General features: G+C 50.2%; 1 protein-coding gene across 1 annotated transcript; it reads right to left on the bottom strand.

The window, feature by feature from the left end:
* Positions 1-1,223: 1,223 nt before the first annotated feature.
* Positions 1,224-17,786, bottom strand: MATN1 (matrilin 1). The gene is given in 9 exon segments (XM_066335514.1): positions 1,224-1,282; positions 1,421-1,566; positions 1,568-1,641; positions 1,643-1,830; positions 2,773-2,812; positions 2,815-2,900; positions 6,585-6,807; positions 12,290-12,636; positions 17,699-17,786. Coding segments are annotated over 9 exon segments (1,251 nt in total).
* Positions 17,787-19,669: the final 1,883 nt, after the last annotated feature.

Raw genomic sequence — 19,669 nt, 5'->3', positions numbered from 1 at the left:
CTCTGCTGCCCCTTTTGCCATTCTCTGGGTGTGTCCAATATGTTGTTTTTTCCAAGGCTCAGCTCACTGAACAATTTTGCAGTCTCATTTTCAGCACTTGTTTATCCCACAGCAATAACTTCTAGAGAGATAAGAGATTTCCTTGCAGGGACAAAAGAGGAGGGAGAGACAAGGCACAAAGTTTTATCACCAGGGAGGAATAAATTCTATAAATACACTTTATAAGAACCTGTTGTTTTATAAGAGCTGAGCAGCCCTGTAGATGTCAGAGTGCTTTGTAAACATTGGTTTTTCACGAGCTCCCTGACCTCTCTGGTTATGTGCTGGCCCCGAGTCCCATCTAGTGGAGAGTGAAGTTAAAAGGAAGGGAAGGCTTCAGCAATTCCTGACTGAATTCCCGGGGGCTGGATCCATTTAACACGGGTGTCAGAGACTGGGAACACGCTCAGCGGGTCAGCAAAGGGCAGCATTAATATTTCATGGGGCTCAGACACAGAAATCCATCTGTGTGTGGCCACTCAGCGCTTTTCCTACAACAGCAGCTGAGGAAAGTCTCCTTTCTAACGTGCCTGGGGTTCCTCCTTAGTCCGTGTCTGTGCTTTGTCTATTGTCTCATTGCTTTTCCTTCGCCTTTTCCAGGCCTTGAGGCTGATGCAGCCAAGCCACGCTTGGCCCTACAACTCCTGGGATTCGTTGTCTTTGCCCCCGTGTGCCCCTGGAGCTGGGCTGGGTGTCCTCACCAACTCCAGACAAATCCCAGACTGGCCTGGGTTAGGAGGGACCTTAAAGCTCCTCTTGTTACACCATCTCCCACCATCCCAGGTTGCTCCAAGCCCTGTCCAACCCTAAAGGTGCTGGAAGCTCTTAATTCTGAATTCCCCTGCACTTTCCTTCCACAGTTGTGTGGAGCAATTAGACCTGGGTTCCCATTCCAGGGGGTAAAACTTCACCCTCTCCCTCCCATTCCAAGGGCATGAAACCCCACCCTGTCCATCCCGTTCAAGAGGCCGGAATTTCACCCTGTCCATCCCATTCGAGAGGGTAAAACCCCATCCTGTTCATCCCGTTCCAAGGGCATGAAACTCCACCATGTCCATCCCATTCCAGGAGGTGGAATTCCACCTTGTCCATTCCAGGGGACGGAACTCCACCCTGTCCATCCCATTGCAGGGCCATGAAACTCTGCCCTGCCCTGCAGAAACTCCTCCAAAACACAGAGGGAACTAAACCAGCTCTTGGCAAACAAGGTTCACCTGCGCCACACTGAGGAGCTCCAAGCTCTCTGTGGGCAAGGAGAGCCAGGGAATGTCCTCCACAACTGACTCTGTATAACCTGTTTGTACCCTAAGGGACACAGCCAGGGAAAAAGTCCTGCCTGGGCCAGAGGAGAAAGAAGCCCCTGGGAATTCAGGAGCCCTACCTGAGTCCTTGGCTTTCTTGGCAGCATCTGAGATGTAATCCTGTGAGCGCCCATCCGTGAAGACAATGCCCACCTTGGGACCCGGGCCGGGCTCCGTTGATGATGGAGAGGAGCTGTCCACAAGGTACTTCAGAGCTGGCCTGTCATGGTCCCTTCTCCATGTAGGACATTTTCTTCACTGCTGCTTTGATGTCCTTCTTGCTCTTGAACTGCCCCAGGGGGGAACTCCTGCCGGACGGAGCTGGAATACTGCACCAGCCCCACCTGGGCCTGTTTGTCCGCACACCTCCAGAGAATCCACGATTTGGTGATGAATTTCTTCACCAGCTCGAAGTTCTCAGGCCTCACACTCTTGGAGCCGTCAATGAGGAACACAAGATCCAGAGCAGACCCCAAGCCACCATTGCAAGCTGAGGGGAAAACACGAGGAGAGGGCAGAAGAAACAGCAGCAAAGACCTCAATAAATGATGTAGGAGAATAGAACCATAATGCCATTTATTGCTGAGGAAATGGGGGTCAACTGTTGGAGTATGAATTCCCTGGGCCAAATCCACACAGGCCCAGGAGTGCCCAGAAATGTGAGGATTGAATTAGAACCTTCAGAGAAACTAAGATACATAATCCACACAGACATGAGGTAGAAATGCAAGCTTATTTTTAAATAGACAATGAAGTAGCTAGCAAGAAAAGGAACTAAAATCTAGCTTAAACCCAGTAGTTTTGCTTTTTGCAAAGCAAACCTCTAGACATAATGAAAACAGTGTAACCTTGCTAAACATTCCTAGATGGAACAGATAGAATTAAATTTGTAGAACTTGTGTAAGAATTTGTGTTTGCCTTCACACATCAATCTTAGCTTAGATAGGTCCAGCAAGGATGTAGAAAAATTCATGATTTAACCTGATTGGCCCAAAATAGAATAAAATGCACTACTTTGAGAAAGAACACACAGAGGTTCATGAAAAACCCAGCTGCAGTTGCTGCTGCTGCTGCTGAGACACTCATGGGACACAGACTGTGGGTTCTGTCACTGCTGCTGCTGCTTCTGCTTGGGGACTTGGAGACTTTATGATAGAGGCTTTCTGCACGCTGGCTCAGACTGTAACAAACTCTGCCTTCATAAGGCTGATCTAGCCAGGCAATAAAGGACTTTACTTTTACACCTACCCCAGTGCCATAGTCTTCAATTAGCCACCTCGAAAACTTGACAGTTAATGGAAGAAAACCTAACCAGAGATCACAGATGTTTGAGAGCGATTCTGGCTGGTGGGAGCAGGGGTCCCTTTTCTGCCATCTCTGCGCAGAACACCGTGGTGCTGTCCCCCCTGTCCCCATGTGACCCCTGACGTACCGGTGCAGGTCCTGCCGTCGCTGTTGAGGCTGAAGCCGTCCCCTGCCAGGCACACCTGTAGGTCCCTGGGGTGCTGACACACACCTGCTCGCAGTCGTGGTCTCCCGTGGCGCACAGGTCCGACACCACTGCGGGGACAGGAGGGTGGCTGTGAGCAGGGCCCAGCCCGAGGCCCCACACCCAGCACTGCACTGGCCCCACAGTTAAATCTGCCTTGGCACTGGGACACAGCTCAGCGGTCCTGGAAGTGGCTGAGGCACAAAGACAAAGAAGAAGTTTTCCTTGCAAGTCTCCCTGCTCCAAGGCAGAGCCAGGATTGGAAATCCTCCCCATCCTGAGGGCAAACCAGGCTGGGTGTGGGGCAAATGGCAGCACACCTCCCTCTGCAAAGCTCCTGGGTGAGGTCTGGGTCCCAGCTGCCCCCTGGGCTGGCCGGTACCCAGTTGTTCCAGCTCTGCAGTACAGTTCTGGGCAGGGAGCTCAGCTGCCCTTCCTGGATGGGATCCATGTGTGAGCATACTTGGATTTCACCTCAGAGCTCTCCCTGCACGTGCAGCTCTCAGATCTGTGCTCTCCAAACATTCCTGCTGCCTGTCCTGTGCTGGCTGTGGCTCCGGGATACTGAGCAAACAGCAGCCATGGCAGCGAGGATGGCAAACAAACTCCAGAGCAAACAGGGCTGGGAAGGCAAGTTCAGTTACAAATACGGGAAAAGGGTTCAGAAATACTTTTTGAGAAAGGATTTTCAGAATGGTTTTCAGAAATCCAGCACTGGGCTGGATCGAACTGATGGGAGGTGGAGCAGAGTCTTTCAGAGCTAAGGTTTCTGATTTTGAGCCATTTCTGTTCTGCTCTACCCATATTTTGTATGTTTTTTTGGTCTTTCCACTTCCCGTGGCTGTGCCAGCACTGGTAGATTGTTCCAGGCCAGCTCATTGGGAATTTTACTGCCCCTGGAGCTGCCTGCAGCTCAGTTCTGTGGTTAATCTCACCCTGGCTGGAGCACCAAGGATTTCCTGTTTCCCCAGGAGTTTGCTGAGCACTGTGCGGAGCACTTGGACACTCTTCCCTGCCCTCAGTCCCACAAATCCTGTGCTGTGCCTGAGCAGGGGGGTTGGGTACATCTCTGGGGTGGTTTGGGGCAGCTGCATGTGCAGGACACCATAACAGGCACTTGGACATTCCCCCAGGGCTGTCCTCTGCTCCTGCAATAATCCTGAGCACTTCCCTTATCTCTCAGGGCTTTTCCAAGGGAAGAGCTTTGCCATCTTCCAAGGGAGGCTCCGGAAGGAGTTTTCCCCACAATGGCAAATCCCATGGTGGGGCCTCTGCACCGCTGCTGCCTCCTGATCCCAGGGCAGCCAACACAAACTCCCACGAGGATTCACCGGCCTGGATTCCACCTCCTCAAATTCTGTCACTCTGCCTCCTTTTGCCTGAAGTGTTTGTTCCCCTCTTCTGTGAGCTCCTGCTGCAGTGACACCTGATAATACCTGACTCACTCTGTGTTATCACCTGAGGATAATCCAGGCCTCACTCTGTATCCAAAATTACCCTCCTTTCCACAGAGGAGCCAATTTCCATGACAAAAAGCTGCTCCCCTTCATCACTTTCAGCCGGGAAGCTGAACCAGGAGATTTTACACCTGTCAGAATCTGGAAGTTGTCCAGGTCCAGCCGTGTGTGTTTGGAATTCCAGGTGATCACACCTCTCAGGAAGTGTTGCCACACATTTTTCTTCTAGGGAATGACAGGGAGAAGCCCCTGGGCCTCCCTTGCTGACAGAAAACGGGGGTTTATGGCCCATTCTTGCTGCCTTGGGGCACATTTGGAAGCAATAAACATTCCCAAGTCTTCAGCAGCTTCTGTAGGAGCAAAGCTGCATTTGTAGGATGGTGTTTGTGGGATGCTGTTTGTACGGTGGTGTTTGTTTGTACGGTGGTGTTTGTGGAATGGTGTTTTTTTAGGATGCTGTTTGTAGGACAGGGTTTTTGTAGGATGGTGTTTGTGGGATGCTGTTTGTGGGATGGTGTTAGCGCTGCATTTGTAGAATGCTATCTTGGGTTATGTAACAACAAAAAAAAAGTCTTCTATTTCATCTGTTGAAAGCAGTTGTGGAGATGTTTTTATCTCTTGTGACTCCAGGAGGTTTTAAGGTGGGGCATTGTTCCTTATCTCTCCCACCACCCCTCCTCCCTCCGGGGGATATCTTCTGTTAATGGGCCACTGAGGCTCACCAGTGACATGACACATTTCATCATCCCATGGCAGATGTTCCACCCAGTGGTGGGAGCCAAAGTTCCTACCCAGATAAAAACTGAGAGTCAGGAACAGCAGATATCTAGTGTTCCCACTGGATTCCCAGAGGCAGACCGGGCCCATCTCAGCACCACTGCACCCTTCTTCTACAGGACCATCTCTAGTCCAGGCAGGACAGGACCACAACAGGACCACATCTGTCACTGCAGGAGGGCTGACTCTGAACAGCTTCCAACACCCTGACCAACAGGGCATCAGGTTGTATTTCTGACTCTGTCAGGGTTTTCTAGGATTTCGTGTTTGTTTGTTTGTTTGCTTGTTTTTGTCTTTTGGGGGGCTTTTTTGTACTACTACATTTGTATTCTTAATATTCCTAGTAAAGAACTGTTATCCCTATTCCCAAATCTTTGCCTGAAAGCCTCTAATTGCAAATTTATAATTGGAAGGGGAAGGGGTGGTTTACGTTCTCCATTCCAAAGGCCACTCCAGCTTTCCCTGACAGATACCTGTCTTCCCAAACCAAGACAGATGCTGTTTGTGGGATGCCATTTGGAGGATGCTGTTTGTGGGATGCTCAGGCTCCTTCGATGTGCTGTGCAGACAGGAATTAGATCCTGCTCCAGCCAGGAGAGATTCCTGCTCGACGAGGCTTCCAACCCCAAAAGCAACATCAGGCAAAGGCAACTCAGCCCTGACAGGTGCTGGGACTGTCCCATTCAGGAGGCAGTGCTGGCAGGGGGAATTACAAAACAAATTCTCTCAACTCCCCCAAAAGGGTCATAATTTCAGCTCTGCTAAAATCCTCTTTCCCAGGTTGTTTTCCAGCACCTCCAGGAGCGTGTGGATCGTGTTTACAAACACTCCAGTGCTGGTGAAATCTGGAGATTTCTTTAACCAAAACCTGAAATCCCCTAAACAAAACCCTGCAGTTCTGGAAAAGCAACTTCAAAGAGGCCCTGTCCCACAGGGCTCTGATCCTGCAGGGCTTGGAGCAGGAAAGCAGAGGGGTGAAGGGGGGTCACAGGTACAGCTTCCATGGGAAAGGCTGGAGGGGAATTTTGGAAAAAGGTTTGGAGGGATGGGAGCCAGGGAATGGCTTCCCACTGCCAGAGGGCAGGGCTGGATGGGAGATTGGGAACTGGGAATTGTTCCCTGGCAGGGTGGGCAGGGGCTGGGCTGGAATTGCCAGAGCAGCTGTGGCTGCCCCTGGATCCCTGGCAGTGCCCAAGGCCAGGCTGGACACTGGGACACTGGGAGCACCTGGGACAGTGGGAGGTGTCCCTGCCGTGGCACGAATGCACAGAATATTCTTAGCTGGAAGGGACCCACGAGGATCATTGAGTCCAGCTCTTAAATGACCCATACAGGGATTGAACTGACATTATTGATACAGCACCATGCTCCAACCAACTGAACTAATCTCAGGGTCATGGGATGAGCTTTCCAGTCCCTTCCCACCCAAACCATTCCAGGATTCTCTGCAAAGCTTTAAGGTCCTTTCCCACCCAAACCATTCCCAGTTCCCTCCTGGCTGGCAGTCCCGCCTGGGCTCACCACAGAAAGCCTCCTGGAACTTGTGGGTCAGCTTCTCGATGACGCTGTAGCTCTCCACGTAGTCCACGTGCTCATCCAGGGGCTCGCTGGCCATCTGCCTCAGCGTGCCCATGTCCACCCTGCCCACGCCGATGGCGAAGATCTCGATGCCCGCGGCCCTGGCCCGCGCTGACACGTCCTGCACCCCGTCCTGGGGCCGGCCGTCGGTCACCACGATGGCCACCTGCAGGGGAGGGATGGCCGGGTGGGCATTGCTGTCCTCATCCACCTTCCATAATGGTTGTGGATCAGGCTGGGCTAGGAGGGAAGGGTTTGCATTCCTAAAATGAAGGGAAAAGGGAATCCCGCCAGCTCTTCCCATTCTTTGGAGATCACACAAACCATGGCGTTTTTTAGGTGGAATTTGTTTCTTTCCAATCTGGAAAAATTAAACTGCCAAGGGTTGAATAGTTTCACCAAGGGACAACTGCCAGAGACTGATGGTTTTGCCAAGGGACATCTGCCAGGGATTGATGGTTTCACCAAGGGACAACTGGTGCATGCCCCTCTAAGGAAACTAAATTAAAATTTGTGGTTTTTGTAGCCAAACTCGAGCTCAAGCCAAATCAAAGATTTTCATGGACACTCAGGACAAGGCCAGCTGAGTGTGGGACTTCACAGCATCTCAGGAAATGTTGTGGAAAGGTGAGATGAAGGCTTCATCCTGTTTATAGGTGGAGGAGCTGAAGGATGGAACTGAAACCAGCTCCATGGGGAGAGAGGGGAAGGGGCCCGAGGTCACACTGTGTGACAGGCCCTGCTGGGATTTGTGATTCTCTGTTCCAAAATAAACAGCAGGGATTAAACCCCACCCCTGCTAACCTCAGCATTAAAGTAGCAGCTGGTTTAAGCGGGAACTGGATTTCAGCTGGGATTAAACGGAGCCCTGAACCAGTTAAAATCTTCCCAGAGTCCTGCATCTGGTTTGTCTCTTTTCCTCTTTATTTTTCTTCTGAAAGAGACTTTGCCACAAGACCTGAATTCTTGCTCTTTGCCAGTTCTTCTGCCCCTCCACTTTCCCTTACAACTGCTTTATTGTGACACCACTGCCGACCCCAAAGGAACGGCTTGGACTGGAATGCAGAATGGGGAAAGAGCTTCCCCTCTGTAAAAAACGGGAGAAACAGGAAAAATGAGGGGCTTTACAATCAAATTTAATCTGTTTATCTGCACTTCCTAAGGGCTGCACAACTAAAAATTCCCAGGAGCATCACGATTCTGCAGCTGGTGCCTCCAAGAGGTGAAAAATAAACAAATTCAAGCCTTTCTCTTCTGGCGTGGCAAAAACAAGGCAAAGCATCACCTGTGGCCGGTGTGTGCAGGGTGTGCGGTGTGGGGGGATGTGCCAAAGGAGCTCCGGGGTTTTGCTGCGGTGGGAGCGGGTCCGTCCGTGCAGTGGAGCCTTTTGCCAGGAGAGAGAGCCCTCGGCTCAGCCTCCGCGGCAGCCGGGCTGATCCCCCCGCAGCTGCCCGGGGCTGCCAGGAGCCCTCAGCCCCGGCCGGCAGCGAACCAGGAGTTATCGGATCAGGGAGCACGGGAGTTATCGGATCAGGGAACAGGGGAGTTATCAAATCAGGCATCTGAACAGTTATCAGATCAGGGATAAAAGGAGTTATCAAATCAGGGATCAGGGGAGTTATCAAATCAGGGGAGTTATTAAATCAGGGAACATAAGCATTATCAAATCAGGGATCTGAACAGTTATCAGATCAGGGATCACAGGAGTTATCAAATCAGGAATAGAGGAGTTATCAAATCAGGAACAGAGCAGTTATCAAATCAGGGATCTGAGCAGTTATCAAATCAGGGAATGAGGGTTATCAAATCAGTGATCAGGGGAGTTATCAAATCAGTGATATGGGGAGTTATCAAATCAGGAACAGAGGAATTATCAAATCAGTGATCAGGGGAGTTATCAAATCAGTGATCAGGGGAGTTAACAAATCAGGAACAGAGGAGTTATCAAATCAGGGATCAGGGGAGTTATCAAATCAGGAACAGAGGAGTTATCAAATCAGGGAACAGACGAGTTATCAAATCAGGGATCTGAGCAGTTATTAAATCAGGAACAGAGGAGTTCCTCAGGAACAGAGGAGCTATCAAACCAGAGATCAGAGGCGTTACCAAAGCAGGGATCAGAGGTGTTATCAAATCAGGACCAAACCCTGCCAGCAGGTCCTGTCAGCAGCCATGTGTCCTCCTGCAATTCTCTTTCTAAATCAAGAAATTCTCCACGTTTTATCAGCTCCACTCGATCTTCAGCTAAGCCCAAGCCCAGTTAAGCCCCAGACGGGGAGGAGCTGCAGTGTCCACACCAGGATGTGGTGGGAAAGCTCCTCATAATGCCTCTGTGACAAAATCTGCCATAAAGGACTCAAAATTCATGTTGCTTTCTGTCCTGCTGTTGGAGAGGACAAAACTCCTGGATACAGAGTCAGGATTGGGAATTAACCAGAGAGCCCATGGGGAAAATTAATATAACAGTGAGAGGAAGCCAGGGGACCTTTCTGTGACAGCCTGACAGAAGGAGTGTAAAAAATACTCAATATCACATTTGGTTAGCCCAATCATCAGGAAATCCTGTTTTTTTCCTAGGATTCCGACCACAGATATTTTCCCTGCATCCAGCTTGAGTCAATGTGAAAAAATGTCCATTTTCAAACCTACCTCCAAATTATTTGCAGTCTGAGGACCTCTGTAATTCCCTGTCATTGAAAAAGCTGAGTCCTGGTATGTGCCTGGTTTGGGAAAGGCTTGGAGGGAAGGAACAGGTTCTGAATCCTGGAGGGGCTGGCACTGCTCAGCCATGTGAGGGGAATTATGAAAAGGTGAAGCTTCTGTTTCCTCCAACAGCTGAATTTTGCCCTCACCCTCAGTTTTGCACTGGGAAAACTCAGAAATTTTGTTTTTCAAGGTCAAACCTCGTGCTTATTTAACCAGCAGCCTTCCCTGTGAATTCCTGACATTCTGGATCTCTCCTCCTTCTGTCAGACAGCAATCCCTCGTGTTCTGACACAGTTTATTCCTGGTTAGCTCAGACACCTGAGCATTCCTGAGTATTCCTTGGCGTTCCCAGGTATTCCCAAGCCTCGGGCTGGCATTTCCCACAATCCCACAGCTAATGAGGGAGCGATGGCTCATTATGCCCTGGGAATGTGATGTTCCAGCAGAGAATTGGGCAGGAAGCTGCATAAAGCCCAGGATTTGCTCAGCAATTTGCCAATTTATTTGTTGTTCTGTTCTTCCCTGAAAAATAAGGTGGAAGTAATTGGGCTCCCCGCGAGTTTTGAGGAAGGTGGGAGCAGGTTTTTCTCGGAGCTCCTGCGGAAACAAATTGTGCTTTTCCCTGGCTGGGGTTGACATTTGCTGCACAAAGCAGGAGCAAAGCACCGTGTGATGTTTTGGGATGTTGACAACCAGATTTGTGTGAGGATTTGTTGGATTTCTGCTGTGGGAAGGAGCAAGGACCGTGTCCGGTGTTTCTGGAAGCTTCACCTCCCTAAATCCCGGCGTGACCTGTTCCTCCTCCCAGTCAGGGATGGGGTAACCCTCAGCAGAAGGGGAAAGCTGGCTGGACTTCAAGGCAGAGGAAAAGAGCGAAAGAATAACCAGGGAACCAAAAATACAAAGGGTTGTGGAGTTTTGCACCTTGGAGACATTGAAAAGTCACCTGAGCACAGGGTGAGCTCCAGAGACCCCCGCACAACCCTTCCTGTGATTCTGCCTCTTGGATCAGCTCTGGAGTGGAAGGGAGGAGGGAAAAGCAAGGAGTGATTTCCCTTCCCTCCGCCCCCTCCTTTTTTTAATGCCTTGGATAAATCATTCCAAAGCCCACTGGGCTCAGCTTTTCCAGCTGTCCAGGAAAGGAGGTTTCAGGGACACACTGGAAATCCAGGACAGTTTGTTCCACACAAGCAGAGGTGACAGGGAACACCAAGGCTTGGAGGAGCTGTCTGGCAGCAGGAAAAGAGTGCACGAGGAGAGGGGACACTGAATGGCGTGGAAGAGATTCTGGAGATGAGGATCCAGCATTTTCATGGACATCTCAGTGGAAATGTCTCTCCAGTCTACAGGACTGGCAAATGCTGAGTGTAATTGTCAGACTGCATTCAGAACAAAAACTGAGACTAAGACTGAATATGTCAGAGTGAGTTTTGTGTCGTCTTTCACTAAATCCCAAGGATGAGCTTCTTTTTCAAGAAGAATTGAGAAGTTTGAACCTCCCAGAAATTTTCAAGAACTGAGAGATTTGAAGTTCCCAGAAGTTTTCAAGAATAATTTAGAGGTTTGAACTTCCCAAAGGTTTTCAGAAGAATTGAGAGGTTTGAACCTCTTGGAGGTTTCCAAGAATTGAGATATTTGAACCTCCCAGAGGTTTCTGAAAAGAGTTGAGAGGTTGGAACCCCCCAGAGGTTCCCAAGAATTGAGGGGTTTGAACCTCCCAGAGGTTTTAAGGAAGAATTGAGAGGTTCAAAATTCCCAGAAGTCCTCATGAATTGAGGGGTTTCAACCTGTCAGTGGTTTTCAAGAAGAATTGAAAGGTTTGAACCTCCCAGATGTTTCCAAGAAAAGTTGAGATGTTTGAATCTCCCTGAAGTCTTCAAGAATTGAGAGGTTTGCACCTCCCAGAGGTTTCCAAGAATTGGGAGGTTTGAACCTCCCAGAGGTTTCCAAGAAGAATTGAGAGGTGTGAACTTCCTGGAGGTTTTCAAACTCCACTTTGCACCTCCCAGAGGTTTTCCACCTGTGACAATCAACCCCCGTGTGTCCACACATGATCAAAGCCCAGAGAAAATCATCTTTCTGCTTTTCCCAACCACTCCATGATGAGTCCCAAGCAAGGAGCAGGAGGAACCAGACCCTTCCCTTGTCCCCCATACTGTCGTCGTTAGGGTGGACACAACACACAGTGACACAGTAAAATCTTCAGAAGGCTCAGAAGGCTCTTTATTACGGCCCTGTGCTGTCTTTTGTACAGTTTTTACAAACCTCAAGGGCAACTTCTAATTGGTTAACAGCTTTCTTGTTAATTATTCTATTGGTTAGTAAAAGGTATTTTACTTGTCCATCAGATCTCTCTGTTCTCGGATTGTTTGTGCATTTTCTTTACTGATTCTCATGGCACAAATCCCTTGTTATTACAGGTGCACTTGTTTTTCACCCTCAGAACAGATTGTTGTGTTAAAGGAACTTCTCATTCTCAAAACAGCTTCACATGGGAACTCACAGATTGCTTGTCAGCAGCACTTAGGAGGGACAGGCCAGCTTTTTACCCTGTTCCTACACCTTACTGCAGCCCTGGTTTGTGCTTGAGGTGCTTTGGTTTTCTGAAATTCTTTTCCCAGGGAATTTTCTGTAAACAGGAGAAATGTTTTTGTAACTGTAACTTTGTTATTCATTCCTTTCCCCAGGAGGGATTTCTCCTTGATGTCCCTCTGCTCTGACCAATGGCAGTGAAGAGGTTTGTCTTTGTGTCACGAATCAAATTGGTCTGTGTGAAATAGTATAAAAGGGAGACACATGACAAAAATAAAGGAGTCATTTTCAGCCTTCTGAATCTCGGAGTCTGTGTCCTTGTGGTGTAAAACAGCGCCACATGGGAACACACAGATTGCTGTGTTAGGAGGAACAACAGGCCAGCGTTTTACCCTATTCCTACACCTTACCTTTTTGAAGTTGGGTGTGCCATCCCTGCCGCCCTCAGCGGCGCTGAAGGCGCGGCTGACGGCGAACTGGATGGCCAGGCCGGTCATGGTGCCGGTGGAGAGGGGCTGGATCCTGCGCACGGCCTGCAGCAGGGCCGCCTTGCTCTGCGGGCCCCGCAGGGACAGCTCGCTGCGCACGGCGCTGGCGTAGTTGATGACGCCCACGCGGGTGGCGTTGGGGCCCACGTCCAGCGCCTCGATCACCCGCGACACGAACACCTTGATCTTCTCGAACTCGTGCGGCCGCACGCTGCGAGAGCTGTCAAGGATGAACACCAGGTCCGTGGGCTTGGTCCTGCACAGGGTGCCTGGGGACGGCAAGGACAGAGGGGAAACCTGAAGGTTGTGAGTTCCATCCTCACACGGGGCACCATTAAATGGTTATGTTAAAATTCATCTTCTATTCTGTTTGTTAGAGTCAGGACTAAATGCTCGAGAGACGGTGTTTCATATTCTGACTCAAATGTTTATTAATTCTTATCTATAGTAGAGTGTGGGAGTATGAATCCCCCCCTGAGCCAAATCCACACAGGCCCAGGAGTGCCCAGAGACGTGAGAATGGAATTAGAACTTTCAGAAAATCTAAAATACATAAATCCAGACAGACATAAATGTAGCAATGTATCCATATAACAGGCTGTTCTGATGCACCAGACAAATTGGTTGTGAGTAATATTATCAAACCACCTGCAGTTTTGTTGTTAGAGCTCTCAGGGATTCGTCAAGGTCACTGAGAAAACAACAGGATCAAAAATAGGAAGAGAGCCTGAGAAACTGTTTACAAAAAATGTAAACCCTGATACGGAAAGCACAAGGTGAGGATGGACATTGACCAATTGGATGTCCTGAAGGATGTGTGCCTTCCTCAGGAAGAAGCAGCTTGACCAACCCAGAGATGTGTGCCCATGTGGACAGCAGACCCAGAATCTGTATCTGACAAGTAAAGTCAACAATAAACGGCTTCTGTTGGAATCACATTGGTTCTGTTATTCAGTGGCCCATTTCCCCCCTGCACATAAAGTAGAAATGCAAGTTTAGTTTTAAATAAATTGAAGATTTTTAAGTGCCTTAGAAATGAAAACTTAGTGTTTAGTGTTAGTGAGTAAGAAAGAGACCTAGTACCTAGTTTATAGCTCAGTGATATTGCCTTTTGCAAAGTTAGTGAAATTCTAGTCATAATAAAAATAATGTTTCTTGCTAGAAATTCTGAGATAGAACAGATAAAGCTATATATGTAGAATTTGTGTAAGAATTTGCATTGCCTTTGCACAACAATCTTAAGATTAGTCCAGCAAAGATGTAGAAAATTCGTGTATATATCTAATTAGCCAAAAATACAATAAAATGCACTACTTTAGGAACACACACACAGAAGACTCACAAGAACACCAATACCACTGTTGTTACTACTGCATAGACTGCTACTAATAAGAGGGTCACGACACACAGACCACCAAAGCCTCTGCTGTTGCTGCTGCTTTTGCTTAGAACGTGGAGACTTCACGTTAAAAGCTTCTGTGTGCTGCTACAGACCCGAGTAACTTTACCCTCATAGGAGTAATGTAACAATGAAATAAAATATTTCTTTTACAATTAGCCAGCTTTTAGTCTTCAATGAAAACACACCAAAATCTCAGTGTCAAATGGTGCCCCGTGTGAGGACTGAACTCATGAGTACAGTCTCACAAGCTGTGAGTTCGAGCTAACAAAGTAGAAAATGGCTGTGTCTCTATCTCTCTACCAGTTCTTTTAAGGACAAACTGTCCAATTAAGAAATGACACCTAAATTACTTTTCCTTTTAACCTAATAACCAACCACCCATGGCCCGCAGTGCGGATTTTTTTACCCAATTACAAAACACCACCCAAACCCTTGAAAAAGAAAGTGAAAAAAGAAGGACTCAGCCTCTGCCCTAAAACCTCCATCTTGCTTTATATATATATTACTGTATTCTAGAATGTTAAACCACCCTGTGATATCACACACTTCTATTCGAACTCCACACCCATAATCCCAGTGCTATAATCCAGTTTTGGAAGCCTTTTCCAAGGCCTCAGGTCAATGCAGTGTTTGCTTGGGGGTCAGCACAGAAAGTCTAAAATTCTAAAGGGTTCCAACAAGGAAATCAAAGGGAAAGAAGGGAAAAGTGTCCCGGGAAGGAGAGAGAATGGCACTGGTAAAGCAACACTGAGCTGCGGGTTTCAGTCCTTTCTCAGCTTTAACTGAATATTTGAAATGTTCTTTTTGCTTTTCTAGGGAAGCACCTGTGGGAAAGCAGAGTTACCAGGGGGTGACACGGACTTGTGATGAGCAGGGTGTCTCTTGTCACCCTGGGCTGTCTTTGAGGGCTGCAGGAAACCTCGTCCCTCTACAGCAGCACGGAGAGAAGGAGGAAGGGATAAATGTTTGGAATGACAGAAAAAGAGAGAGGGATAAAGTTGAGGAAGGAAGGAAGGAAGGAAGGAAGGAAGGAAGGAAGGAAGGAAGGAAGGAAGGAAGGAAGGAAGGAAGGAAGGAAGGAAGGAAGGAAGGAAGGAAGGAAGGAAGGAAGGAAGGAAGGAAGGAAGGAAGGAAGGAAGGAAGGAAGGAAGGAAGGAAGGAAGGAAGGAAGGAAGGAAGGAAGGGAGAGAAGAAGGAAGGGAGAGAAGAAGGAAAGGGAGGAGGGATAAAGCTGTGGACTGAAACCTGAGCTGCATTTCTGCATCCAAAGGAGGCTGGAAAGGGATTACTGCACCTCAGACCTGGATAACCAACCCCCACAGATCTCAGTTAATGGGAATGGGACCAGACCCAGGCAGGACACTCAGCAATCCGCTGGGATTAGGAACAACACTTCCAGGTTCGACCCCCAGCACAGCAGGAGCCAGACCCCTGTTCCCCAGTGATGGCACCAATAATAAACCCCAGTAACAGCACGGAGCTGGTTCATGTCTGGGGGGGGAAGCAACAGAGAAATCTGGAACCCGTAATTGATAATTAATAGTCTATAATTTATCTCTACAGCCTCATGAATACCCACAGTGAAAAGGAGAGGCTATAAAAAGGAGGCATCAGCAATGCAACAAACTGAATGATTGTTATTATTATTATTTAAATTTCTCGCTTTCACTCCATTTTCCATCTTCGTTTTTTAGCTGTGGCAAGACATAAAAAAAGGCCTGGGATATTTTATGATTTCCTAAATGAATATCCCCATTTCCCCCAGCAGATCTATGGCATCCTGTTCTCTTTATTTTTTTTCCTCTCATTTAGCCTGTCTCTGTCAGGCACCAAGTGCTCTGTTAATATTTGATTTCTGCAAGGCCCAGGGAGTTCTTGTCATAAAGGAGATTTCTGTGGACAGATTTTTAAATGGGAGCTTTTGGGCCAACAAATCTGCTGCAAATGATGACATAAATACTACAGCTGGTCCTCAGTGTGAGATCTAATGGGGCTTTCAGTCTTTGAGGCAGATAAAAATAAATACCCTGCGATGGATCCGTAAAAGAAATAATCAGGTTTGTTTCCAGAGAGACATCGAGGCTGAGACTGCTCCAGAAAGGTCTGGGAAGGTGGGAGCAAAACAGGCAGTGGCCACTTTGTCAGGAGCTCTAATTCCCACTGAAATACAATCTAACCTTTTCCCATATGGATGAATTTCATTTCCCCCAATAATTCATTGCAGAGGAAGGAAAACTCCCTGAGAGATCCATCTGCAGCACTGGAAATCCCTTTTCCAGGGGTTGCTTGTGCCCAGTTTACAGGTGAGAAATGATGGTCCAGGGAAAGGCTCAAAGCCTTGCAATTAATTCCTCCAGAAATAAAACACAAATCCCCCTTTGTGCTGATGAATCATCCCTGGATTTAGTGACAAACCAAGCAGGAAAAGTTATTTTATTTCCCTAAGAACAGCTGGAGCCAATAGAAATTTTGAAGTCTATCTATTTTATTTATTTCTGCTCTATGATTTGGCCCTAAAGAACATTTTAACCTCTTTTTATGAGAGTGGAGTCCATTTCAGAGAAGGGAAGAGTAAAGAAAGGATATAAAGTGGGAGATTTTTGGGACTTCTGTCACAGTCAGGATCTGCAGGACAGGCCCTGTTCTCTCCAGGAGATGACAGTCACTCGCTCTGCTTGACATTTTAACTCAGCATAGTTTAGTTAAAACTGGAATTAAACCAGAAATAAAATCTTCCTCTATACTTACAAATACCCACACTAGGAATTAATGAGGAATAGACGAATTAATGCCCTGATTTAGCAGAAAATCCCTCTCAGGGCATCTTTGCCATATCCATTAAAACACCAGGAAAACAGCGCAGTAACTAAAAGGAGTTTATTGTAGAGTGGTGACTGCTCACAGCAGGGCTGAGCTCAGTCACTGCTCCGATTCATTTCTCAACTTTGCACAGCAAAGAGACGCCTCCTTTCCCAAATTCCTGAGAAGAAAGCGGCCAGTTTATCTGAAATCCCCCCTTCCTCAGCCCCAGGTACCTCTGCAGTCACTGTCACATTGTACAGCTCAGACTATGTGTGAGGCATCACCACCAAACCATCCAAACATTTTTAATTCCCAGAAGTTTGGCCTTGAGCCGACTCCTGCAGTAATTTCTCCAGAGAAATCTGGAGCCCGGGGAAGAGCAGAGATGCTTCTGAGGACCAGACTCCCCCTGCCCTGGGTGTCCATCCTTTCCCTGGGTGTCCAGCCTTTCCCCGAGTGTCCAGCCTTTCCCCAGGTGTCCATCCTTTCCCCAGGTGTCCAGCCTTTCCCCGGGTGTCCATCCTTTCCCCGGATGTCCATCCTTTCCCCGGATGTCCATCCTTTCCCCGGGTGTCCATCCTTTCCCCGGGTGCCCATCCTTTCCCCGGGTGCCCAGCCCTTGCTGGCACTCATTCCAGGCTGGGGTTCAGAGCCGTACAAGCTGCAGAGCAGGCAGCTCACCTGCTCCTGGCTGCCCTACTCCCCACCCGGGCAGCCAAACAGAGCAGGATTTTGCTCAGGAACAGATGAAGAAGGTCCAAGGAAAGTCCCATTCCCAGCAACCCGACCCAGACCTCCTGCTCGTGAGGTGACCCAGGGGCGTCCGGGCGATTCCTGCCCAGCTCCCAGCCCGGGCAGCCCCTGTGCGGCTGCGGGGAGGAGGGAGGCAGAGCCCTTGTCCCACCCGGGCCTCCTCCAGCCCCACGGGGGGACCCGGCGCCGCTGTGCTGTCCCCTCGGGAGCCACCCAGCCCGGGTCCCGGGCCACACTGGGCACGGGGGACACACTGGGCACAGCTCCTTCCCTTCCCCGCCTGTTGCCGGGCATTCCCTCCTCGTTCCCCGTGCCCGGCGCCGGCCGGAGGCACGGGGGGAGCCCAGCCCCGCCAGCCCCCGGTCCCCACTCACCGCGGGGCTGCGGAGGGGCCCCGCCGGCGGCCCGGCTGTGCACCAGCAGCAGCAGCGACAGCAGCAGCGCACAGCAGATCCTGGCCATGGCTGTGCGGGGCCGGAGCCGGGCCGGGAGTGCGGGGCACAGCGCTGGCCACGACTATTAACCTGCCCTTGTGCCGAGGCTCCGAGCCAGCCCCTGACACGCCGGGCCCGGGGGGGCAGCGAGGGGCAGGCGGAGGGAGCAGAGGAGATGCTGCAGGGTGGGGAGGGGGCGATGGCAGCCCTGCCCTGCCCTGCCCGGCCCCACAATGGCCCCATTGCTGCCGGGACAGCGGCGCTCTGACGGGCCCGGGGCGGGGAAGTGCCGAGTGTGGGGCTGGAACAGCGCTGAGAGCGGCCGGGCTGCGGCTGTGGGGCCGCAGAGCTGGGGAACGGGGGAGGGGACACTGCGACACACGGGTCACCTCTGTGTCCCCTGTGCCGGGGAGGGGACAGTGCGACACACGGGTCACCTCTGTGTCCCCTGGGCCAGGGAGGGGACACTGCGACACACGGGTCACCTCTGTGTCCCCTGTGCCGGGGAGGGGACAGTGCGACACACGGGTCACCTCTGTGTACCCCTGTGCCGGGGAGGGGACACTGGTACACACGGGTCACCTCTGTGTCCCCCTGTGCCGGGGAGGGGACACTGCGACCCGGGTCACCTCTGTGTCCCCCTGGGCCAGGGAGGGGACATAGGGACACACGGGTCACCTCTGTGTCCCCCTGGGCCAGGGAGGGGACAGTGCGACACACGGGTCACCTCTGTGTCCCCTGTGCCGGGGAGGGGACAGCATCCTGTGGGCTCAGGGGTTTCCAGCAGCGGAGGAGAGGCACAGGCAGGCAGAACAGGGTTTGGGCGCACGGGTGAAAACCCGGGATGCAGAAGAATTTTCCGGCAGGGAACAGGCGCCCCTCTGTGTGGCTGAGCCCCTGTGAGCAGAGCGGGGATGGGAGGGCGGCAGAACCCGAAGCGGGTAATCAGGAGGGGCTGGGGACAGACGGACAGACGGACAGACAGACAGAGGGACGGACAGACAGACCGACAGACAGACAGACAGATAGACAGACGGACAGACAGACAGACTGACAGACGGACAGACAGACAGACGGACAGACAGACAGACGGACGGACAGACAGACGGACAGACAGACAGACAGACGGACGGACAGACAGACAGACGGACAGACAGACAGACAGACAGACTGACAGACAGACTGACAGACTGACAGACGGACAGACGGACGGACAGACAGACGGACAGACAGACAGACGGACGGACGGACGGACAGACGGACGGACGGACGGACAGACAGACGGCTGCGGGGTGTGGTGGAGGTGGCAGCGCACCGTTCAGCTCCGTACACACGAGGGAGATGCAGCTCCTGTCAGAAAACCCAACAATCTCCATCAGCCACCAGGGCTGAGGGTGCTGCAAATGAGGCGAAATCCGATGTTTCCTTTGTGGAGGAGCAGCAGGGAGATTTGGTAGCGGGGAAAGAGAGATTTAATGATGGCTTTGTCACAAAGCAGTGCATCTTTTTCTGTTTTTTTGACGACTGTTTTACACTGCTGTCACTTGATTAAAGCCCTTCTCCTCGCATGGATTAGGTTTTGCTCACCTTCTCCAGCAGCACATCCTTGGATCCCTCATCCATTTAATCTGCATTGTGTGAGTGCAGGGCCATGCAAAGTGCCTTTAACTCAAAGCCCACTTTCTCTTCCCTTATCCAGAGTCATTCTTTCCTCCAAAAGCTCTTCAGCAGCCTGGGAGCTCCTGGGGAGAAAGGCTCTTTGATGAGGGGATAAAAGAGCCTGTCCTCACTGAAGATCCCAAGCTCCTCTTAACTCTTTAACATTAAAAATGTTAATTATAATACCAAAATCTGGCGATTTTCTCATGCAAAATCAGTATATGGATTTGTCCCACTGTCTTCCCACAGCAC

The sequence above is a fragment of the Sylvia atricapilla genome, chromosome 24, assembly GCF_009819655.1.
Source record: "Sylvia atricapilla isolate bSylAtr1 chromosome 24, bSylAtr1.pri, whole genome shotgun sequence".
NCBI classification, from domain to species: domain Eukaryota; kingdom Metazoa; phylum Chordata; class Aves; order Passeriformes; family Sylviidae; genus Sylvia; species Sylvia atricapilla.
Note: the sequence above shows the minus strand (reverse complement) of the source record. Positions and strands in the feature narration are given on the sequence as shown.